Below are 25,031 nucleotides of genomic sequence, written 5' to 3' on the forward strand. Positions count from 1 at the left end.
AAAATGACCTTTCAGCGCTTGCGACAGTCGCGGGTATTGTCAGAAATAATTTGATGATGGTGTGAATCTTGTAGAAAGCAATGACTGTACGTTTTACACGATCATAATATATAACTGAAATACAATGACTTATTGTAACTTTGATTATGCTTTTTTGTATGTTTAAATAGTCAAACGCAATCGCTGCAACTGCATACGTTATCATGTTTGCTAATAATGTCAGTTATGTAATATATTTTATAATTAAGCACTTTTTCTACTTTCTCTTTTTTTGTAGTTTCACTCCATTTCAATGTTGTCAGCTTGATAGGAAGTCAATAAAGGAACAAGGCTAATTTTCCTGGCTCTTGGAAAGGAGGCTCGCTGTTAACGCTAGGAAGCACAACACAGAGCAGTACAGCTGTCAAAGTATAACGTTAGCTACTGGTAGAGTAATGTTAGCTATAGCAAACAGTACAATACCTGTCTCTTCTGGCAGATGAGTGCATCCTTCACCGGCTGGTCGAAAAAGACTTGTAATTTTGGGAAGTTTGGCATTTAATTTAGAAATGTTCTGTTTTGAATGCCGCTTTTGGGCACCGGTTTTAAATGTGCGTTTATTTTTCCTACTACGCTACAGTTAGCTACCTATTTGCAGCGGGCTCGCCGGTCTGTTTGACCATCTGACCTACTTCGTCATGTCACTTACCTAGCTAACAAAGAAAGCACAATTAAATATACTTTTCTTTATTTTTATATCAACTCTGGAAACACAGACAAGACAATAAGACATCCCATGAAATTCAAATTGGATAAAAAAAAAAAACGAGGGGCCTGCCACGCGAGGCCCCCCATCCCTGCAAGGCCCCCCCGCGGTGCGGGGGCTGCGGAGGTAATCTTTACGGGCCTGACCACCCGTCCCGCTTTGCGTTGTACCGCACAGCATTTCACCTTTTCTCGCACGTCGCATATTGAGAAAATGTGCCGCATTTTCATCAGTCTTTGTCTCAGTTTGTTTTTAATTATCATATTAAGAAAACGTATGCGTTCTTTTGCATTTTTTATAAAGTATTTTATTTATTCTTTTTGTGGCGTAGTTTTTCACCTATATTTAACAGCGCTTCGTCAGAATTACAAATATAACAGCCGTTTTTAAAATCCGATCCAATGGTTGAAAAGAAAAGAGTACACACGGTCACTATAGGTTGTGACTGCTGTCAATCAAAATGTGGAGCGGTGATTCGTTCCACGTGTTAACTGTCAGAAAACAAATGGATAATTCGGTAAATTAAATTCACATCCTTTCTAAAAATAAGAATTTTTGGTTTAATATATTCTTAATCTATGACTGTCGATGAATTAATTTTAATGTTTTATATTTTATTTGTTCATTATTTTAGTTGGACTTGGTCAGAACTGTTTCAAAAATAGTTATCTGCATGATGCCTGCTGCCTATGGGCTCAGTGATGTTGAATTTATATGGCATCTAAAATTAAGACATGTTATGTTACATTGTGATGTAATGGTGTTTTCTGAAAGGTACTAAAGAACAATGCATAATACAAATGTTTTTATTAAGTTAGATAGACATTATGTATGTTTCAGGTTATGTTTTAGTGTTGGTAACATTTCCCACCTTTTTCCCACAAACTTAGTAATCATCCCACATTTGGTTTGTTTGATGGTGGTCACCCTACTTCAAATTGATACGAGATCCCGCCCTAAATATAACTTGTAATGTCAGAGCAATTTGGTTGTGTTATGAAAAATGTAAGCTTCATGGTAAATAAATAAACATGGAAATGAGCTGTGATAGGTAAGGATCACAGTTGTTTCACTTTAAAGATTTTCGCAGAGATAAACGAAACGAAAAACAGAGTGAGCACTGAAGTGATCCATACTTGCAGCTAACCGCGTTAGTATCGGGCATCATGATGGTTCTCTACCTCAGACTAAGGTGTTGAGTGATGCTAATGGGTGGAAGTCTGGAAGTCTGCATGCAAATAATGCTCAGCCAAGTACCAAACGTGAATTATTTGTTGTACAAGTACTGTGGTGTCCTTTCTAACTTACCGTACAGCACTTTGGTAAATGTTTTTTATTTTTTACATGTAAAAATAAATGTGACTTGACAGGACATTTTGACAAACTTTTTAATGGAACTTCATCTCTCACACTGAATAAAAATATCAGGGCAATATTTTGTGAGATGAATTAATGAATTAATAAGACTGTAAATTCCAATCCTAAATTCCATTCAAATATAATAATAATAATGTTCATGTTGCATTTGAATGTCTCTACTTACAAGAATTACTATGATGCAAACTAATCAACTCAAACTGTTGTGTGTTAAACAATGTCTGGATTGAAACACTCAACTTGAATTAACCCTCAAATTATAAAATGTTGAACTGTCGATACCAATACCATCTTCATTAGCACAGGCTGTCAGAACATGAAGCAGCCAGTTTAGTCACTCTCACTGCCACTGGCTGAACTCACATAGCAGCCGTCCTCCCCTGTGCCCTCCACAAACCAGTGACCTGAGCACACAACACACACCACACACACAGAGGTCAGAGTGATTATAATATCATTCAGGTTTTGTGTCCTACCATTATATATCACATACATACATACCACTTCTTACTGAACCATTTGGAGTTTCGCTCTCATCCTCAAAGTGGTCAAAGTCCAGACTGACAAAGTTACTCTGTTTAAAAAAAATTAAAAGCCACTCGTTAAGGAAATGCAGAAAGCCCTGGCTTAATGTTGCCATTTGAAAACATTTAAACATACATTTCTCCCCCACCTTTAATGAAAGTGATGTTGTTGTGGAGTGCTACTCTTTGAACAGACGAGTCAGCTGTTTACCTTTCGCTTGAGGAGCGTATCCCAGTCTCCTCGCTCCCTCTTGACCAGCGTGATGACCGGCTCATTGCACTTCATTTCCCATGAGCACCTGTCTGCAGCCACCGGGAGGAGGAGCTCCAGGTCGGCACGGTAACGACTGTTGTTCACTTTGGCACTACAAAGAATACACTCATCTGTCAATCTAAAAATGGATTACCTGCCAACTGAACGGTAACTATAGCAAAAAAAGGTAATCAATGAACTGACTTAGAGCATCAAGAGCAAGGGTGAATGCATTCTCTGTTCTGTCACGTCAACACTGTGATTCTCCATCGTGTGTTTCCATACTAACCTGTACACCACTCTCTCTGGGAAGAACTCACAGGACTGGGCCACTGGGTTGGTGAGCTTGACACTGATAACAACCACGTCTTTTCTCTGGAACCACTTTACCTGAGGGTGTAGGCTGGAGAAGAAGCAGTGAGTTGATGACACACAGGTGTTTACAGAAGACAGATGATTAGCTTCAGACACTCGTACCTTTTAGGAGCGTCTACTTTGATGGCCCCCTGAAAACCTGTGACGTTAGCAACCTTCTCTGCTTTGACTACGTGCTTCGTAGCTGTGGAATGACCTGATGGAACAGCATGAAGTCTAGTTAGTTTCTGTTATTAACATACATCTGATTAAACAGAGTACCACACTGAACAAGTGATATTGTTGTGGTAGATTACAAGACCTATAGAGATATTATGGTAATCATACCATTTCCCACCGCTGAATGGACAGTGGAAATCAACTGTTTGAATTCCTTCATGTCTGAGTTCCTGAGTGAAAAAAATTGCCTTAATTACTATTCACAGTCTGTCCAAGACTTTTTAAACAAGTAAAAAAAAAACTTTGAAACAAACACAATGGGTCTAAAAGATGACTTAGTCAACTTAACATCAACAATGAACTTAGCAGTGTCTTTATCATCAATCAAACATCCACTGGTGCAGTAATACTGAACCAGATGTACCAACACTAGTCCCATCCCTGTCCAAACCCTTCACGTTTTCAACACAGCTACGCCATCAGCAGCCGATAACAACATGCCAGACCCAGTTAAGACGACCCAGGGTGGGAGGCCAGACCCAGTTAAGAGGACCCAGGGTTGGATGCCAGAACCAGTTAAGAGGACCCAGGATGGGAGGCCAGAACCAGTTCAGAGGACCCAGGGTTGGATAGGCTTGAGAACAGTGCACACCTGGACACGTACCCGAGAGTCCGGGCAGCATGTTTCAGGTTGGCGATGAGGCTGTTCCACTGTTCAGCATCTGGACGCGTGTCCTGGGTAGTCACAGCTGCAGCAGTCTCACCTCCATGGGTCTGGGGTGGAGGTTCTGCTGGGCCCTCCCTATGGGTCTGGGGTGGAGGTTCTGCTGGGCCCTCTCTATGGGTCTGGGGTGGAGGTTCTGCTGGGCCCTTTCTATGGGTCTGGGGTGGAGGTTCTGCTGGGCCTTGCTTCTGAGACGAGGGAGGACCTTCAGATCCCTCCTGGCCACAGCACAGGACAGCACAGCACAGGCTCTCTACAGCCGCTCTCCTCCTACAGATCACAGCCTTCTCTGCAGCCTGTCCCTCAACATCCACGGTTACCTGGGAGCCCTCCAGGCTGCACACACACACGCACACACACACCTTCATGAGCTTTTGTGCGCAGCAGCGCTGTATGGCTCTGAGGATATCTCAGGACACCATGTACGAGTTGTTATCCTGCTGCAAGGCTCCCGGCTGTAGCGCTCTCACTCACCCTGTCATCTGAGAGCCCTCCTCCTCCTCCCCCTGCTCCTCCTCCTCCTCCCCCTGCTCCTCCCCAGCCGCAGGCTCGGCCCGCTGGGTGAGCTCCCTCAGCAGGTCCAGGTGTTGGGGGTTGGTGGTGCCCATGCCAGTGTTGAGGATCTCAGTGTGGACGTTGTGCTCGTGTATGAAGGTCTTCAGGGCTGGCAGGCGGGTCATCCTCACCTCAGGGCAGCACAGGCAGTGTAATTTAGTTACCATAGAAACCAGGGGCACAGGTTTGTTTTTACATGTGTGTGGAGCAGCTTTTCCCCCCAAATAACAGAGGATGTTAAATACAGTTATTTTCTTAAGAAGTGTGGGGCGGGGGACAGATATAACGTTTCCAAAAAGTGGTAGGGACCTAATGAAACCTACGCCCCTGATACAAACAATGAACGCCATCTGGATTTGTGAATGAAACTATCGGAGCATACCATGGGATCAACAAAGATGGTGTTTCCCAGACTCAGAACAACTTTGGCTTGGTGCTGAAGGCCTCTGACCTTCTGGCTGATGGCTCTGGTCACCTGTTGAAGGCCAACCCACAGTCAACCAACTGTCCATCAACTGAGTCATGGTGGCTCACATGAACATGAGTTGGCTTGATGGAATTACAGTAAAATAAACAACTGAAAGAAAAATAACTTAGACATTTTTGCGACTAAATTAGCTATCATTCCTAGCTAAACGGGTGTGTACAATACCACTAGTGTTGCCAATTTAGTAACTTGGTGGGCGACTTTTCACCTTCCCTAGCATCAAAAAATAGTATCTAGGGATTCCCCCCCCCCCTGGAACTGGGTGTGGATGAGGGGAACAATTTGGTTAGAATTTACATCGTCACATAATCTAGCAACTTTTAGCGACTTATCAGAGAGCCAATAGAAGGTTTTCTGGGGCAACATTGAGTAACACACACCTTAGGGTTCCAGTCCACCTCCCCGTCGATGGGCTTCACCCTGCACAGGATGATCTCCAAGGCCTGGGGAGGCAGGCTGTGGAACTGGGGCGGCAACTGCAGCAGCTGGTGACCCTTCACCTCCTGCTCACGCCCCTCGTCCAGGAAGCGAGCCTGAACGCTGCAGAACAGACGCTCGCCCTGCTCAAGGACCACGGTCACCTGCACCCTGGGGGAGGAATCAGGCACGGAGATAAGGTGGTGCCACACACAACACCACGGAAGTCCTAATCAAATATCTGTTGAATTTCATGTTAACAAGTGCAGTAGTCTCATTAATAATAATAAGACTTTATTTATATAGCACATTTCATACAAGAATTGCAGCTCAAGGTGCTTTACACAAATCAATAAAAACAATAATACAAGTACTACAAATAATAAAACCCTTCTGAGGCCGCAGTTTTTGCTGCAATCCCACAACCCAGTCTTTGCGGTATCTCGAGCCACAGTCTTTGCGCGAATCCAAAAAATCAATAAAAACAATAATACAACTAATAAAAGTTATAAAATCTTTCTGAGATAAAATTTGTAAAATTTGTTGGTAAAAAGATAGGTTTTAAGCTGCCTTTGAAAATGTCTAGCGTGTTTGCTTCCCTAATATTTATGGGTAAAGTGTTCCATAGTTTTGGGGCGTAGTTGACAAAGGCCGCATCACCAATCTTCTTCTGACTGCTTCTGGTGATCTCTAATAGGCCTGCATCTGATGATCACAGTGTTCTAGCTGGTGTGTAGTTAGTAAGTTAGTTAGCAATGTAGCTAGGTCCTTGTCCATTTAGGGCTTTGTATGTGAGGACCTTAAAGTCAATTCTGAAGGTAACGGGGAGCCAGTGTAAAGTAGCTAGGACTGGACAAATGTGTTCTCTCCTTTTGGTTTTGGTTAATAATCTAGCTGCAGAGTTTTGAATGAGCTGTGGTCTTTCAGTGGTTTTCTTGGGAAGAGTTGCGAAAAGCATACTACTGTATACAGTAATCCAGCCGGCTGGCTATAAAAGCATGAATTAGCTTCTCTGCATCATTTTGGTTTATGAATGGTCGTACCTTCGCTATATTCCTGAGGTGAAAGAAAGCTGTTTTGGTCACTTTATTAATGTGAGAGATGAAATACAAATCTGAGTCCAGGATTACAGAGACTTGTCCCCTCTGGTTTAAGACAGGGGGTTAAACCTCCTAGATTCTTAGTAAGCATCTCTCTTTTGGATTTGAGGCCACAGAGTAGAACCTCAGTTTTGATCTCATTTAATTTAAGAAAGTTATCATTGATCCATTTGTTTATTGCCGACAAGCAGTTGGTAATGGAATTTATGGCCGTTGCATCTTTGGGTTCAGCGGATATATACAATTGTGTGTCATCTGCATAGCTATGGAAATCTATATTATGTTCTCTGATTATGTCGCAGAGTGGTAACATATAAAGAGAAAAAAGTAATGAACCTAAGCAGCTTCCTTGAGCAACCCCGTAGCAGTTCTCATGTTTCTTAGACATATGGTCTTCTAAACTAACATCAAACTTCCTTCCTCTGATATGTTTTCATCCAGTTCAATACACTGTCCGTGAACCCAATCTTTTCCAGTCTATTGATTAGGATGTCGCGATCAATGGTATCAAATTCTGCACTGAGATCTAACAGCATAAGTATAGAGACTTTATTCGCATCTGAGTTTAGTCGGAGGTCGCTAATGTAGGGCTGTATTGGCTGAGACCTGAATGCTACAGGCCCTTTGTCTCCGTTCACGGTCTTTTATTTGCACAAAAGGGACAGTAATGTTAAAATGACAATCACACTTTAATGACACACCTCTGGAGAGGTGGACTCAACAGTTGAAGAGGAAGGTGAACTGAGGAAGACTCTGAAATTATCATTACAAGTTGTGTTCTTGTAAATATATATCTAAACAGCTTTTAATGTCAGGTTTGATATGATTTGGTTTCTTATTTTACATTCTAGTAATACTTTTAATGTTGTAACATGTATATTTACAGGGTTTACAGAGTTTGTGCATGCAGTAGTCCAACATGTGTTTACATATTCCCTTGTCTTGCAAAGGCTTCACACTTGGTCTACTGCACACTTGAGTAAACCGGTGATGTCCAATTTGAATTTGTATGCGTTAGACAACCTTTCTTTCATATGGCTGGTGTCCCTATTTTCGTATGCAGGTTTGGGTGTATATAGGGAGAAGTTTTACCAATCACTTTGAGTTCTGTTTACGATACAGCTCTGGTGCGTTAGGTGCTTAGTTTCATTGTGAATACCTTCGTTAACGATTGCTCTGAAGGTTCTGTATTTGATTATGTTTCATTATTATTGTATTGATTATCTTACTATTTAGATAATAATCATTGTGCATTTTAAGTTACTGGTTCTCCTTGTACGTATCTATCACACTAAGGCGGTGAAAACCTTGATCTAGTTGGGTTGATACGGCTAATACTGGTTATAGACATACACTGTCAAAGTAGGTTTAACTTAAGGCCTCTGAGTCACTGAGTAGGCTTTTCATGCTCTGAAGTAATACTGTAGCCTCTGGGGGTCAGTTTACATACTGTGATGGTGGTTAAGTTCGTATCCATAGTAGAGATAAACGCCTGATTAGTGAATATGCTTACTTTAAAGGTCCCATGACATGAAAATGTCATGTTCCCCTAGCCTGCCTTTGGTCCCCCAGTGGCTAGACATTTTGAGAGGTGTAAACCAGGCCCTGGGTATTCTTCTCCGCCTTTTTTACTAATAAATGGAAGGTTTGATATTGGTCTGTAATTTGCAAGTGTACTGTTGTCTAATTTGGGTTTCTTTAATAGGGGCTTTCCAACAGCTGTTTTGAAGGCATCTGGGAAGACGCCCGTTCTAAGGGATGTGTTTATAATCTCTAGCACCGGACCTGAGACACTATCAAACACTCGCTTAAAGAATGTTGTGGGAATAGGATCAATATCTGAAGTTGTAGAGTTACATTCGCTGACGATTTTGGAAAGTTCACTTAGTGTGATACATGTAAATGTACTCATAGTCACGTTGCAGGATCTACTGATGTCAGTTTCACCACAAGTAATGATACTAGCTCTGATATAAGTTATTTTGTTCTTGAAGAACAGAGCAAACTTCACATTTAACTGCTGAGGATGGAGGGGGGGCAGGGACAGTGTTTAGCAGTTGGTCAATGGTGGGTTTTTTTTTTGGATAGTTTTGTTATAGGTTGTTAGTTTATCTTTACAGATATTGTAGTGGATAGTGATCTTTGTTTTTCTCAATTTTCTCTGCTGCACGGAATTTTCTTTTTTGTTCACTGACATTTTTTTTTCTCAGCCATGGTGAGGTTCTGCTTGTAGACTTGTTTTTGGTTTTCAGTGGTGCTACAGAGTTTAACACAGATAATAGTGCATCATTGAGGTTCTCTACCATTTCATTCAGAGAGCATTCATGATGAGTTGGCTCATATAGAGCAAACTGCTCAGAACATGTCAGCTTCATCGTCTAGATGGCTTCTTTGGACTAAGAATTATTTTGTGTTTTTTGTTAAGATGATTTCCAAATCAAAAAGTATAAAATGATGGTCTGAGAGGAGTAGATCAGTTATTGAAATATTATGGATGTTTCGTCCAGTTGTTATTACTAGATCTAGTGTGTTTCTGTGCCGGTGTGTTGGGTCTGTTATGTGTTGAGTTAGATCGAGACTGTCGAGGAGATTTAAGAGCTCAATAGTTCTTGGGTCTGCCTTTTTATTTACGTCTCCGTTTAGAACTATTTTGTCATATCTGGTGACAGTGATAATAGTTCAGAGAATTCTTGTATGAATATTGGCGAGTGCTTGGGTGGCCGATATATAATAACAAAAAGTATTGATTCAGTTTTGAGCTCTATAGCAAGATATTCAATTGATGTAATCAATGTAGTTGTCAAAGTCATTGACAGCTACAGTAAACGTTTGATTGCAGTGACTGTCTCTAAAGGTTATGCAACTAACTTATTAGGTTGAGGGTCCCATCATTTTTGTCCATGCCATTTTCATTAGTTTTATTATTTACAATATTTCATCGGAAAACTAAATCAAAAGTAAAGTCCGATTTCTATTAAACATGCAACTAACATCGGTGGATGCCAGTTTCAAGTTATTTCAGAGGAAATGATGCGTTCATCGTTTTTTGTGGAGTGGGTACCAACAAACTGTCGCAAGTCTATTTTTGGCCCTTTCGCTGCTTTATTGGAGACAGAGACAGTCAAGATACGACAGGAAATGTAGGATAGAAAAGGGATAGGCCGGCTGTGTGGTGTACTAACCTGTGATAGGCCGGCTGTGTGGTCTACTAACCTGTGATAGGCCGGCTGTGTGGTGTACTAACCTGTGATAGGCCGGCTGTGTGGTCTACTAACCTGTGATAGGCCGGCTGTGTGGTGTACTAACCTATGATAGGGCGGCTGTGTGGTGTACTAACCTGTGATAGGCCGGCTGTGTGGTGTACTAACCTGTGATAGGCCGGCTGTGTGGTCTACTAACCTGTGATAGGCCGGCTGTGTGGTGTACTAACCTGTGATAGGCCGGCTGTGTGGTGTACTAACCTGTGATAGGCCGGCTGTGTGGTGTACTAACCTGTGATAGGCCGGCTGTGTGGTATACTAACCTGTGATAGGCCGGCTGTGTGGTGTACTAACCTGTGATAGGCCGGCTGTGTGGTGTACTAACCTGTGATAGGCCGGCTGTGTGGTCTACTAACCTGTGATAGGCCGGCTGTGTGTGGTCTACTAACCTGTGATAGGCCGGCTGTGTGGTCTACTAACCTGTGATAGGTTTCCTCCTCCTGTACACAGTAGAGCCCGCCCTCCAACACTTCCACAGCCATCAGTTTCTCTGTAGCATAGTGAGCAGCCATGTTAGCTGCCAGGCTCTCATAGCAGTCGTCTATCCCACTCACAATGCGACCGCAGTACTGGGACGCTGTCTTGATGTACAAGGGCAACACCTAGACACGGACAACCAGGCAAACATTAAGGACTACAGTCATTCCCATGACAACCAGGCAAACATTAAGAACTAGTCATTCTCATGACATTGAGGCCCAGTGTCCCAGACATGGATTAGGCCTAGTCCTTTAAGTGACAGAGAGATTTGATGAAGATCTCCACTGAAAACGTGTTTAGTGTAGGACTAGGCTTGTAGCCTTTTGTGTAGGAATTATAAACCGCAAAGCTTGTTTAATGAATCAGCACATCAAAACACAGAAGACAGAAAAACGTGATACATCATGGAAAATGTTGTGCCAGGCAGCAGGCGCTGTAGTGTTGACCCACCACTATGCTGCCGGACGCAGGGTGCCGGGGCTGGTCCTGGGAGGGGCAGAGGCTGTGCCTGTCTGGACACGCACTGCTGTCTCTGGGACAGGGAGGCACAGGGCTTTTAGCATCATCAGTGCATCAGGCATTTTCTTGTCCGTGAATAAACACACTAAAGAAAAGTTTTACATGAATTTCTGCTAGGAGTCCAGTGTGTGTGACCTTGCGAGACAGCTAGGTTCACGAGACCACGACCACACAAGTATGCCCTCTTGCCGTTTGTGCCCAAACCACAGGGGTTCAGACACGCCAGCGTCCCACGATGAACTACTGGCAGCTACGGGGTGGTTGGAGTTAGCCCGTGATAAACAATGATAGACAGATGCTTCATCCAATCACCTGCCTAGCATTTTTTGAAAGCACCTGCCCTTTTCCAAACAATTTCCAAGGACAACTTCCCAGATGGGCATGAGTGACAAACCATCTGGCGAGTCAGGCTACTAATATATCTAACATCCACACAGCAAAAACCACACCCGGTGCAGTTACGTGGGGTCAGGACTTGCCTGCAGAAGCCGTAGCTCTTGAGGTAGGAGCAGAGAGGCCGGCTTGCCCTCTGCAGCTCCTTGGCCTGCCCCACGCCCCGGGCGAAGTGGAGCAGCTCGGGGGGGAGCACCGCGCTGGTGCGCCTCAGGTAGCGCAGCACGCCCGTCACGTGGCGGCTGTTCCTCTCCGTCAGCAGCAGGATTGACTTGGGGGGCGAGGAGGTCCTGGCACACTCCTGCTGGACCAGCGGCGGGGGAGAGAACAGAGACAAACTTAGAGACTAAGAGTTTAGTCACTCTCACTGCCACTGTCTGAACTCACATAGCAGCCGCCCTCCACAAACCAGTCACCTGAGCACACACACACACACACACCACACACAGTGGTGGTAGTCCTGTACACCAGAGAGAGAGAGATGAGGAGTGAGAAGAGATTACATCTGAAAAGTGTTCTGCAGGTGCAGCACCCATACGGCAGAGAGAACAAGCCCACAATCCAGACAGAAGGCTGGAAAAACTCTCCTGCCTGTTCCATAGTTAAGACTCAGACTCCCTTCTCTCTACGAGGGAACAGAAGAGTATGAATATAGAGTATTAGGCGACACTAGGGCATCTCTTCAAATGAATGGGTCGTTATCAAGCTCTGGAGAAGCCGGGTAATGACTCATTAATTTGAATCAGGTGTGTTGCAGCAGGGAAACATCTAGAACACGCAGGGCAGGGGGGCAGGAGGACCAGGGTTGAGAGAGGACACGCAGGGCAGGAGGGCAGGAGGACCAGGGTTGAGAGAGGCTGCGCTGGTGTGACCCACCTTGTCGGAGCGGTTGCAGAAGTTATCCACCATGCAGGCCAGGCGGGCGCCGAAGCGTCGAGGGGAGAAGGGGAAGCTGTAGTGCACCACACACGAGGCGTCCTGGATGCCCAGGGCCTGCAGGCAGGCGTCCGTACTGACTGAGGGGAGGAAGAGGATGTGGAAGACTCAACCTGAGACCAGGTAGTTTCATTTGAGGTACAGAAATTGGAGTTTGTTTCCGACCCATCGCACTGATGTTTACAATGTTCCTCTAGAAAAGTGAAAATGATTCTAAATCGTTAACTCTGAACCACTATATCAGTGGTTTTCTCAACCCTGGTCCTCAAGTATCCCCTGTCCTGCACGTTTTAGACGTTTCCCTGCTCCAACACACCTGATTCTAATGAATGGGTCGTTATCTAGTTATGCAGAAGCCTGCTAACGACCATTCATTTGAATCAGGTGTGTTGGAGCAGGGAAACATCTAAAACGTGCAGGACAGGGGGTTGAGAAACACTGCACTATATAATGAGCAATAGCTGTTTGTTTATGTATTTACCCAGAATGACATGAGTTCCTGGGCCAATTTCTTTTCTCCACTGCTCCACGACAAAGTCAAACTGGTAGGTCATCCCCTCGTGAGCTTTCAGGGAGAACGCTGATGTTTTGTTTACAGCCTGTTGGAGAAACACAGCGAGTGCAGACAGACTCAGTCAGACTCAGTTTAATCCGAGACACAATCAAGCTGTGCACATGACCCTGATGGACATGATGAGAGGAAGTGATGCGAGCGCTGTACCTGGAAAACATGCTCGACCTCCTCAGGAGAGCTGGTGATGATGAGGGTCTTCTGAGGGACACCAGGGTTTAGATCCAGCGCCCCCAGCAACACTGACACCTTGGTGCAGTCCAGAAACAGCAGGACTATCTGGGCACAGCAAGTACAGTTATATTGATCAAATTAGACATTTTTATATATTTGTAAAAATGAATTATAATGTATATAATTTTGAAGTATTTTTTGAACCTACTATATTAATTAACTTAATTTCAAAGTACACATGTATGAATCAAACATGCCAAGTTAGATCCTTCCCTGAACCAACAACAAAAAACTAAACGATGGGGAGAGAGAGAGGATTAGAGAGAGGATGAGAGAGAGGATGAGAGAGGATGAGAGAAAGAGAGAGGATGAGAGAGAGAGAGAGAGGATGAGAGAGAGGACGAGAGAATGGATGAGAGAGAGGGGAGAGAGAGACACACCTGGTGCACATTGCCATAGAGAGCAGCCTCCTCCATCACCGTGATGACAACACAGGGTTGGTTCATGTAGCTGAGCAGCAGTTCCTCCATGCTGGGGCTCCAGCGCCGGCCCACGGCCACGATCTGTCTGGGGCAGGACACCCGGTCCTCACTGGCCGTCACCTTCTGGAAGTACTGCAGGATGCTGCTCATCTGGGTGAGGGAAGCAGGGGCCCGTGAGGGAACATCTGTGTAGCTCTGCATCACAGAGGTTTACAGGGCGACGCACTACGTTGTGATCTTACAGGGCGACGCACTACGTTGTGATCTTACAGGGCGACGCACTACGTTGTGATCTTACAGGGCGACGCACTACGTTGTGATCTTACAGGGCGACGCACTACGTTGTGATCTTACAGGGCGACGCACTACGTTGTGATCTTACAGGGCGACGCACTACGTTGTGATCTTACAGGGCGACGCACTACATTGTGATCTTACAGGGCGACGCACTACATTGTGATCTTACAGGGTGACGCACTACGTTGTGATCTTACAGGGCGACGCACTACGTTGTGATCTTACAGGGCGACGCACTACGTTGTGATCTTACAGGGCGACGCACTACGTTGTGATCTTACAGGGCGACGCACTACGTTGTGATCTTACAGGGCGACGCACTACGTCGTGATCTTACAGGGCGACGCACTACGTTGTGATCTTACAGGGCGACGCACTACGTTATTATCTTTGTAACGAATCACACCCGGGCAGGGTTGGTGTTCATCAGTTAAGTTTAAAGGTCCCATGACATGCTGTTTTTATATAGGCCTTGTGTTCCCCTAATACTGTATCTGAAGTCTCTTTCCCGAAATTCAGCCTTGGTGCAGAATTACAGCCACTACGAGCAGTCCTACAATGAGCTTTCCTCAGGACGTGCTGTTTCTGTGTCTGTTGCTTTAAATGCTAATGAGGAAGAAATAGGTTTGCAAGCCATGATGTCTCGAGGAAAAACCAATGTTGCGCTCACGCGGTCGTAGCTCATTTTTTCATTGGTGGGCCAAATTCTCTGTGCGGGCAAAGCAGAGAAAGGGGAGGTAACCTTCCCTATTGTGACGTCACAATAGGGGGATTTTCAAAACCGAGCGTTTGAGCTCTCATTTCTCATTCTCAAAGGCGGAGAAGAACACCCAGGGCTTGGTTTACAAATTTCTAGCCACTGGGGGACCAAAGGCAGGCTAGGGGAACTCATATTAAACAACCTCCTAAAGTGAAGTTTTCATGTCATGGGACCTTTAAAAAAACATCAGTAATAATAATAATTTATATTCTATAGTGACTTTAAAAGTTGCATCTCAAAGTGCTTTACAACTACAAAAATATACGATGAATATAAAGGAAGATAAAAAAATAGAGTGACAAATACAACTAAATATATATATTTTTTAAATAGTAAAAGCTAGAAGCAGCTGTGTGACCTGCTCTGGGGCGTGGGAGAACAGCTGGTCGGCCTCGTCCAGCACCAGGTGGCACAGACGCAGGAACAGGAAGCAGTGCACGGCCAGCAGGCGTGCCAGGCTGAAGGGAGTGGTCACCACAACCAGGCCTGCTCACACCGGGGGTACAGGAAGAACAGCCGTCAAAACCACCCCCGTTCCTGTCTCACCTGGAGAATCACGCTTCGATAGGGAGCCATGTAGCCGTCTAGGGAGTGCACTTCGCTGAAACCTCGATTGGATTGTGATGTGCGTGTTCCCTGGTGGCTGTGTTGCTCTGGCTGTGAGTGAGAAGTGTTGTGGTTCCCCTGTGGGGACACACTCACAGTTCTTGGGGATGTGGACAGCCTTGGCCTCGTCCCTGGCCTGGCCCACCAGCACCACCGTGGGGTGCAGGCTCTGCAGGCTCTGGCTCTCCTCCAGGCAGTTGTACACCGTCTGGGCCTTCCCCCAGCCAGGACACAGGATCACCGCCATGGGCTGGGGGGGACACCGGTAGGAAGATAGAGATGAATTAGGTGGCTGATATGGGACACTGGCTGGAATCTGCTTTCATGCTAACGACACAGTGCACACACGGCTGGGTTGGCAGAAAACGTTGGGTAGAAAACCACTGTCAGGTCCCTTACAGTGAAAAATAGCATCTACAAAGACCTTTATGAATTTTTGTTATTTTCTTCAGATCCTAGATTACATTTCTGGAATTTCTTCCAGAGGCTGTGAGGGTGCAAAGATCACTGTCAGATTTCTAACATGATGAAGTCTTGGCTGCAGCATCACTACTACATATTAGCTCCTCTAACACTACTGATGTTTATAAATCACATCTTAAGACCTTAATGTATATGTCTGTGTCCTTGTGATAAACATTAGTTATTCTGGTGCCTTATTTGTCCTTAGCTGACTGCACAGCACTTTGGCTAAACACCTGATTGTATTTCAATCTGACTTGACTATGGGCCGTGTTTGCTGTGGAACGCGTCCACCCACCCCGGAGCGAGAGGAGGAGCTGAAGACAGAGATGAGCTGCATGTGGGTGAGCAGGGGGGGCAGGTAGGTGAGGGGGTCGTCCCCGCTGTGGGAGATGAGGACCGTGTCACAGCCCCGCGCCACCGCCGGCCAGCTGTATCCCTCCGCCAGCGACAGACCGGAGCGTTTCCGTCTCTGCAGGATCTGAAGGAGATGGCGGATTAATACCTGCTTCTCCCAACCCATGTTAGTGTTTATGCAACCTTTTGTGGGGTGTTTATTTTTAAGGCATTTCTGCTTTATTGGGACAGACAGTGAAGGATGACAGGAAACGTAGGGGAGCTAGAGAAGGGAGGACATGCAGGAAAATGCCTGGGCCGGATTCGAACCCAGGCCCCTATGGTAAGGGCCTGGGTTCGAATGCATTTGCCTCTAACATACGCACTAGGGGTGGGGGAAAAAATCAATTCTAATTGGAATATAAATGAGTTTACTAAACTGCCAGAAAAACAATACATTTCAAGGTTTTGATGCATTGAGACTTTTTTCTTCCAACACAACTGCCTATCACAGTCAAATAGAAACAAGTAACACTAAACAGCAAACTGGAATCAAATGTAAGCATATATTGAATCGAAAAAATCGTGAATCGATTTTTAATCGAATCGTGACCCCAAGAATCGAATCGTGAGGTAACAATTCCCACCCCTAATTCACACTGACTTTGAGCCAGAAAACCCCCTATCCTTATCCGGTGATGACACGCCACGAAGGACAGCCTATTCGCTGCTGCTGTCATTTTAAAGAAAAATCCACCTGTTTACATTTGCTGCACTGAAACGAGTGACAGCTCATCTCATTACACGGTCAGCTCTAAAGGTCAGCTGATGTGAATGCTGATGCAGACAGAGAGCTGCAAGGCTTCCTGCACGTCTGCATACCCGTCTGTAGGAGTCTAGGATGGGAGCGCTGGCCAGGCTGGAGCAGGGCTCCATGGGGAAGGCCGAGTGAACCAGCACCCCAATCCTGACCGGGTCGCTCTCCTGGTCGGTGGTCCTGGTCTCCTGGTCGGTGGTCCTGTCCTCCTGGTCGGTCCTGGTCTCTTGGTGGCCCCTGCTCTCCTGGACACCAGAAGGCAAGGCTGACAGTCACACATGGAGGACACCGTGGAAAGTGGAACACTTTCACAAACATTACTTGGGTCCTGAGCAATATACCCGCTGATTTTAAACATCATACAGCGCCCGGTTCTAGAGATAGAGACACACACCTGCCTTGATAGAAGAACAAGCTTAAGTGTCCCACAATATTCACCCTAAAGGTGTGTTTGTGTTTAGCGTATGGCAGAGAAATGGTCGGTTGTTGATTAAGCTCAACAAGTTAAATGTTAATGCTCACAGTGGCTTCAGGAGAGTCTAGATCCAGCTTCAGAGGATCAGGGTTGAGAAACTGCAACAACCTGTGCAGAACGATAGAGGGACACAGTGAACAGAGAACTGAAGAGAGAGAGACAGAACTGGAGAGAGAGAGACAGAACTGGAGAGAAAAAGAGAGAGAAACCGAAACAGGAAAAGAAGGAACATCAGACAGACCGTGCGCAGGCCAGCTCTTCCTCTATGGTTTCCTGCTGTGTGGGGGTCTGGGTCACAGGGCTTCCAGCCACATCACTGGCAGCACTACAATCATGTGGAGGTCAAATTAGAGGTCAGTTCAAGAAGACCTTGCTACATCATTATCACCCCATTCCAACTGACTGTCTAAATAACACACCTCAGTTTAACACCCTTCACTTCCACAGCATCAGGGTTAGGGCCACTTCCAGGCCATTGGACTGCAGGGCTTCCTCCGTTACTGCAACAAGGGGACGGGAGGTGACTGTTCCACTGTGTTGTAGAAGGGAGGTGGACCACCACCAGCAGGGGTATATCTGTGGACTCACCACCAGGCAGGCATCTCTCCCTGGGTCTGTGGAGCAGCCTGGCCAGGCTCTCCCTGGGTCTGTGGAGCAGCACAGCCAGGCACTCCCTGCTCTGGCACCGTCTGGGTCACTGGTTCATCTCCCTCCTCATTCTCTCCAAACTTCAGATCGGAAAACAAACATGAAAACGGCACTTCCAGAGAGTGGTGAAGTTACTGAATCAGAGCAGATATACCGTATTTTTCGGAAATACAACCGCGGCTTGTACCCCGATTTTACAGTTTTCTTGTGGTTGTATGGCTTATATTTCGAAGCAGCGTATAGCCCGGTTTTAGAACAAAAAAGTGGCTTTGTCCCAAGATCTCTACAGACCGTGCAGCTAATTTAATGCTCAACACTGGAACGGGGGCTTATTGAAAGAGGAATTATTTATTGTGTCGTCTCAGTTACACTATCAGGGCTTGGAAATACAGTGACTTGCTAAAGTAGGCAAATGGCTAGTAGAACATAACATTTCATTACATTTACATTTAATTTACATTTAGTCATTTCATAATAATTTCAGTAAATCAAACAGCTGCAAGACCCAGTGAAATGTTATATACAACTAGCAAACCAACGTTAGCTAGCATCGCAAACGACATTGGCTAATTCAACTTCGGTAGGCTATCCTCAGGATTTGCAAGCTAGCTAAACTTATACTATATCTAAAATAATTCTGTAGACATAACAACCGAAGTGCGTTACGGCATGTTGTAAGATCTCCTATAGCCTACTCGTGCATTGCTTGGTATCATTGTTCCCGTATCAAGTGTGGCATATATTTCAGTGCGGGTTAAAATCCGATTTTTCAAACACAAAGCTCCCATTCTGCTGGGGTGCGGCTTATAGAAAATGCGGCTTGTTTTCCGAAAAATAGAGCACAGTAGTGTCCAAAAGTCTGAGATCACTAATCAAGATGCTCGTTTCAAATTATATTGCATTACAAATGATAATCAACTTAACAATTGAAGTGAAAAGTTGTATCTTTGAAAAATTTAAGTTACATAATTTCTTAGTATTTGGTATGTCCGACTTTTGCTTTAGTGACAACGAGCACAAGCTGGTGACCCGTGTTCTCAGTCTGATCTGACAACGTTCCAAACAGCTTCTTCTGATATTACAGAATGCTTTTCTCAGTATTCAAGCCCCCACTAAATGTTGGCTGTGTTCAGACTTTGAGGCTGTGTTTGGGGGCAGTCCTGCTGCTCTTACGGTGGGAACGTCCCTTCTTGCGCTCAAAGCAGGATTCAGAAACTTCCGGATTCTGTCGAAGTACAAACAAAAGGAGAAGAGTTACATGGGATTTCAGACTGATAGCAGAAGGGGGAACATGCTGGTAGCATTATTCACCTTAGCAGACTGATGTTTTTGGAGAGCTCTGTCACCAGAGAGGAATCCGTTTCCTCCTCTGTCCTGAGACCACAGACAAACAGACCAAACAGGATCAGAAACAGTCCTGTTGTCTCCTACATCACACTCTGGTTTACAATACAGGGCTAAGACCGGGGGAAACAAAGCCAAAACATACTTTTTGTAATCTCCGCCTTTCTCCGTGTTTGTCCTGTTGCGGCTCTTTGGCGCTCCCTCCTTGCCTCCAAGAGAAGGCCTTTGTCTACGGTCTTGGTTCTTCAAAAACAAAAACAAGTGTGGGCTACTGTCAAGGCGTTAGGCTGGTAATACTGAATCATGTTGAGTACTTTGTTAAGTTACGCTCACTTCAGACATGTCTCCAGAAGCTTTCATCTCCTCTTGGCCTGAAGCTGGTCCTACTCTGGGCTCTGAGACACGATCTGACACGGGAGCTGGTCCTACTCTGGGCTCTGAGACACGATCTGACACGGGAGACAGTAAAACAAAGGCTCTCTCAAAACTGCTGTTCCTATAAAACTACACAGCTCTGTTTTTGAAAAGCTACACTTTAGAGAGATGCATGTGTTGGAAGCGTGTGGTCTAAGCAGGGTGGCTCACCATCGGGTAGAGCTGGGGGGATCTGCAGGGGAGGAAAAAGAGATGAGAGGGACCGTGCGAGGCACCCGCTGGTGGCCAGGAAGTTGTCTGTGTCCTGGAAGATGTCACAGCCCAGCACAGCAGGGGGCTGTTCCGCCAAGCCACTCAGAGCCCCGCCCAGGGTCTCCTCACTCGTGGAACACGCAAACTTCTTGGTGACCAGGTCGTCGTTCGCACATATCTGGGTGGAGTGGGAAAACCCCTGTCCGTAAGTCTGAAGAACCGCTCATCGTTTTTATTTAGCAACCACTGGAACAGTGGAACTGGAGACGTTGTAGAAGCCTCACCTTCACGTTCCTGATAGTCAGGTAGAGCTCAATGGCTGTGGAGCCTGAGAGAGTCTGCAGCAGCACCGCCTCCATCTGTGTGGAAGCTACAGGCTCAGAATGGAACAGAAATGAAGAGGTCCGTTTAGAACAGTGGAAGTGTCAACATAAGGAAAAGAAGTATCAGTATTCCTAGGTATTGCATGTTGTTGAGAGTTCGTTCTGCATGTTTATTGAAAGTTTGATGTATAGGTTTACCGATTCTTTTTTTACTTTTTTTTATACCTTGAAGGAGGTTGTGCAGGTATCGTGTAGCAGAGCTGTCCCACTGCATTGACGGGCTACAAGAAAAACAAAACACGGATAGCGGGTGGGAAGATGCTACCATGTCACTTCCTTCAAATAGGAAAACAATTATTCAGGCACAACCATTGACAGCCTAGTCAGCCGGGAGCCTTACACAAGCACAGCCTTCTCCTCACATATGGACACCTGCAGCCTGAGGGGGTGCAGTCCAGACAGGTGGTACTTCCTCACCCAGAAAGGCAGCTGCAGAAACTTCTCCAGTGGAGCTCGGACCCTGAGCAAAGAATTGTCGCTGTCAGATCATATCACACCTTTGCTACACAGTCTTGGAACTACCACTCATATTGCGACAAGATAACATAGTTGACAGTTGAAGGGCCATTCTGTATAATGAGTTATGCTAATGTAGTTAGCAGTTGAAGATCCATTATGTAGACTGAGCTCTGCTAATGTAGTTTGCAGTTGAATAACCACGACATAGACTGCGCTATATAAGTGCTGGTGCCTGGACATACTCATCTGAGCGAACGATGATGCGTTCTCCATGGTCAACCAGGAAGCACATGGCCTGCCTGCCCACGGAGCCCAGGAGGAGAGACTCCACCACGGCTCTGCACCACTTCTTACAGGCCGAGAAATACACCACGCACACCTGGGGTGGAGAAGCAACACCGACCGGTGGTTCAACATCTCAGGCACGCGCTGCTTTACTGCAGTATGCACACGCACTCTCGCTTGGACATACAAAGTTCTGCAGAGGACATTGCCAAGGCAAGGAAAATACCCGCGAACTACTTCGACAAGCGATAAGTAGCGATAATTACCTGGCCTGCCGCTAGGGAGGTGGGCTTGATCTTCTGAATGTCTTGGTTGACCGCGTGATAATAGAGATTCATGTTCACTTGTAATTCACCGTATTCTTTCGGACTCTCAATGGGAATCCCTGGACCCTTCACGATCCGCCCCCAAAGACATGAGGGATTCTCGACCTACAAAATAAAGCAAATTCTGAAAATCAAACTATGTTGATAGTTATTAATCTTGTTGTGTAATAGTACAGTTTATGAACAACTGAGTGGGTAGGCATTTCAAGCCCTGGTATAAAATCTAGAGGCAGACATTACCTTCAAAATGGCTATTTCAATCATTGATGAGGCGTTCATCAATAGCTTGGTCCACTGCAACAGATCACAGAGCAAGTTGTTTAGCTCATACGAAGTGGATCGACTCGAGTATAAAAGCAAATGTCCTTTTTGCCGGTTGATTGCATCTAGTCAGCGTGCAGAGAAAAACTTCAAGCAATGGGAGCTAGCAAGCAAGATTAATTAGGCTAACTGACCAATTTAATGCATGTAGTAAGTGCCTGAAAAAAAACATTGGCTACTGAATGTGGAAAAAGACCCCCTCATGTTTCCGCGGGATCCGTGCTTCGACCACATGGGCCTTAGTCTAGCAATATGGTATCTCGGTCTGAACAAGACCGTGAAAGCGTTCCAACCGGTTAGCTAGTCATGAACCGAATCATTAACACACTGGCCAAAAGGTAGCAAATCACCACTGAATAAGATGGGTAACTTAAGTTAGCTTCTTTTTTGAATTTGAGTTAGCTAGCTTAGCACGCTATTATTGGTAGCAGTAGCCTACACCAAGTGTGAGATAAGGAGCGACCTTCCATAAATCCAACAAGCACACCTACCAGAATCGTGCAGCAAATACGGAACTGTGGGTTTTTATCGTTCTTTTATTCAAAATATGTTATACCTTTAAACTATAAATACTATTGAGTAGTTTTGTTTGGAACACGAGTCTGGTTGAACAGCCAGGTAGGTAACTCGGACTGCGCCAATTACGGTGCGTGTCCACTATAGCGTTATTTAAAGCTCAGCTCCGCTTGCCTCCCCACAATGCACCACGCAAGCGTTAACGCCTGACGCCCGGCTTCAACAAAAATGAAAGAATTTAATTCAGCAACTTCTATGTTCTGTCACATTCTCTCTATGGCCCCGGGAAAACCAAGACCTGCAACGCAGTTAGATTGTGATGGCGAGCACAGACGCAAAAGTGTTGAGTACAACATGGATCGAGTTTACCATAAAACAACTCTCTCTACGTTCTTCCAAAGCCTGGTTCTTATGGCAAGCCGTTTTATCATTTAAAATGATGGATATCAACAATTCGAATTCTTGATATCCAAAATGCAATTCTGGATATCAAGTTAGCATACATTTGCGTAATTAAAGCTGTAAACCAATGGGTAGGGGAGTGGGGGGAGTTAAAAAAAAACGTTGCGTACACTACGCAAAAGTTGGGATTCTGTTGGGTTTAGTCTGCTCGTACCGTAGCAGACGGGTTGGAAGATGTCTGTGCAAGTGTTTGTAATGAAAAAGTCTCATAATCTCATAAGAAACCTACGTGGACCACCCAACAAAAGAGGTACTGTACTAGTTTTGGCTTTTATACTTTGTTTTGTTCGATAACTAGCACTACAGTCGAGCTAGCAAGCACACGTTAATGCTACTGTACTCTAGCTAGCTAGGCTAGCTCATCATGAAACGTGAAAAGATATGAATATAATAGACTATACGAGTCTCCAATCCTGTTTCTGAAGAGCTACCTGCCAGTAGGTTTAAGGTCCAACACTAGTACGCCTGATTCTAATTATTATCTGGTTGATCAGGTAACTCGTATCAGGTCAAATGAGTGTTGTTGGATCAAAAACCTACAGGCAAGTAGGTGACACAACGTCCTAATTTCCCCAGACATGTCGTCTTGATGTGTGGGATGTGGAACTAGGGTCAGTTACAATTCTGATGATGGTATTGTTTTTAATCTAAGTCCTTTAATATGTAACTCTGGACAAGCTAGTTTTTTTATTCATTTGAAGGCTCCAATCAGGGCATACATTTTATCTGTGACACTGCTGGGAGGGTGAGTGACGGTGATGAGGTAAAACAGAAAGACTGCAGACTCAAGACTGCATAGAAGTTGAATACCCCTGATCTAAAAAATGTTCCCTCTTATTTCTTTCTCTTATTTATTTATTGTAGGTGGCCCAGAGTCCTTGGATCATGACTACCTGGCCTGACAACACCAAGCTGACCTTGTCCAAAGCCGCTGTCCACAGCCCACATGGTGGACCTTGTCTACCTGGTTGAACAGCTCGTCTGGATTCAGTCTGAAGAAAGGACACAGTTCACCTATGTTTATTGAGCTGCTGGTCTTCTGAACATGCACACATATGAATGTGACTTTAAAGGTAATCCAATCTGATCTCACCAGCAAAAGCAGAAGACAACACCTCATACTCCGACTACTATTTGATTGATATTTGATATGTCAGCAACGTTAGATCAGAGGAATGTTCCCATATTGTGTACAAACTTTTACCTTTACATCTCATGTGCTAGGGATAAGTAGTTATTAGAGGGGGCAGGTATCAATGTAATGTTTTATGTGAAGCTATTAAATAAATCCAAAGTCACATTTATATTGTACGAATTATAATCACTTTCTTTTAATAAAGTTTGTTTGCAATACACCATCTCCATTGTGTTTATTTCATTGTATTCATAAAATTGATCATATCTGCATTTATCTTACTAGCTAATGAATTGTAGTGTGGCCTCTAATTATTGTGGCTGTCTATTCTGTTGCTGCGGGTTCTCCATTGCATCATCACTGTGGGGATGAGATGGGTTGTCCATGATGGCCATCAGCTACTCTCAGCCTCCTTCTCCAAGCTGTCCAGCATGATCCCCAGCAGAGAACTCACCTTTGATGAAGAAAGTGTCTTGTTCGTCTTCATTAACGGAGACTTAAGTTCAGTTCTGTATTTTTGTATTCTTATAAGTGACTAGATGTATTATTGATCTGCAGATTGGGAGAGAAAACAGACCTCTGACAATAAATGACGGCACAACACCAGGCTTAGGTCTCAATCATGTTTCCCAGCTTCAAAAGTCGGGGGAACGTGTTTTATAGGGTCAAATAAATTCAACATGGATATTGATAGTCAGGTATTAATGGTGTTACAACAGTCACAGAGAAAGATTCCCAGCTCCCAGCCCATGACCACTCAGGGCAGAGAGAGATCATAGGTGGAGCTCTCCCCGCCATCACAAGGGACGTTCACCCAGTACTTTCTCGTGACCCTGAACATCTATTCAACCTGACTACACACAATCTACTCTTATCAATAACAAACTCACATGACAACATACTAAGTATCCAATGACTAGTTCTATTGATTTGTGAAAGTTGTATTGATTAGTGTATAACTTAAGTACATGGGAAATCCCATACATGCATGTACAGTGAGACAGACACAGTGATGCAATGTGTGTCCAAGTTAGGACTGTAATTGGAATGCTTCAAGTTCAAGTCTTTTATTTGTCAGGTACACAGAACAACACAAGGTTAGACTGGGCACTGAAATTCTTAAGACAAGACAACACAAGCACCTGGCATAACATAACATATAAGTACACAGATCATAACTTACATCTATGCTGAGCTTAAATAAGTGAAACTTTCTAAATATGCAGATAGCAATAAATAAT

The 25,031-nt window shown here is 44.8% G+C and overlaps 1 protein-coding gene and 1 long non-coding RNA gene across 2 annotated transcripts; one reads left to right on the forward strand and one right to left on the reverse strand.

Annotated features, from left to right (window-relative positions):
- Positions 1 to 2,119: 2,119 nt before the first annotated feature.
- tdrd12 (tudor domain containing 12) lies at positions 2,120 to 22,332 on the reverse strand. Its single transcript, XM_062461036.1, has 36 exons — positions 22,169 to 22,332; positions 21,597 to 21,650; positions 21,297 to 21,461; positions 20,988 to 21,124; positions 20,627 to 20,746; positions 20,452 to 20,507; positions 20,188 to 20,273; positions 19,862 to 20,081; positions 19,610 to 19,683; positions 19,422 to 19,519; positions 19,244 to 19,306; positions 19,106 to 19,157; positions 17,873 to 18,012; positions 17,704 to 17,784; positions 17,526 to 17,609; positions 17,332 to 17,392; positions 16,875 to 17,054; positions 15,955 to 16,137; positions 15,291 to 15,444; positions 14,947 to 15,074; positions 13,490 to 13,681; positions 13,026 to 13,154; positions 12,786 to 12,903; positions 12,245 to 12,384; positions 11,455 to 11,669; positions 10,907 to 10,988; positions 10,397 to 10,578; positions 5,580 to 5,787; positions 5,095 to 5,187; positions 4,632 to 4,843; positions 3,602 to 3,663; positions 3,377 to 3,470; positions 3,189 to 3,302; positions 2,858 to 3,011; positions 2,624 to 2,696; positions 2,120 to 2,526 (listed from the first exon to the last, which is right to left on the reverse strand). The coding sequence occupies exons 2-36, from the start codon at positions 21,633 to 21,635 to the stop codon at positions 2,453 to 2,455; spliced, it is 4,263 nt and encodes a 1,420-aa protein (XP_062317020.1). The 5' UTR covers positions 21,636 to 21,650; positions 22,169 to 22,332; the 3' UTR covers positions 2,120 to 2,452.
- A 411-nt stretch (positions 22,333 to 22,743) lies between these two features.
- LOC134021746 (uncharacterized) lies at positions 22,744 to 24,008 on the forward strand. Its single transcript, XR_009930551.1, has 2 exons — positions 22,744 to 22,905; positions 23,520 to 24,008. It is a non-coding gene; the product is annotated as an uncharacterized LOC134021746 (long non-coding RNA).
- Positions 24,009 to 25,031: the final 1,023 nt, after the last annotated feature.

Source organism: Osmerus eperlanus, chromosome 5 (assembly GCF_963692335.1).
Source record: "Osmerus eperlanus chromosome 5, fOsmEpe2.1, whole genome shotgun sequence".
NCBI lineage: Eukaryota > Metazoa > Chordata > Actinopteri > Osmeriformes > Osmeridae > Osmerus > Osmerus eperlanus.

Excerpts from the sequence above, each read along its gene's own strand:
- tdrd12 (XM_062461036.1), bottom strand. The coding sequence starts at position 21,635 with ATGAACGCCTCATCAATGATTGAAATAGCCATTTTGAAG. Across the intron at positions 18,013-19,105 it reads CAAGAAGGGACGTTCCCACC|TTTGGAGAGAATGAGGAGGG; the intron begins GTAAGAGCAGCA and ends TCCGATCTGAAG. Across the intron at positions 4,844-5,094 it reads CCATCTTTGTTGATCCCATG|GTGAGGATGACCCGCCTGCC; the intron begins GTATGCTCCGAT and ends TGCTGCCCTGAG.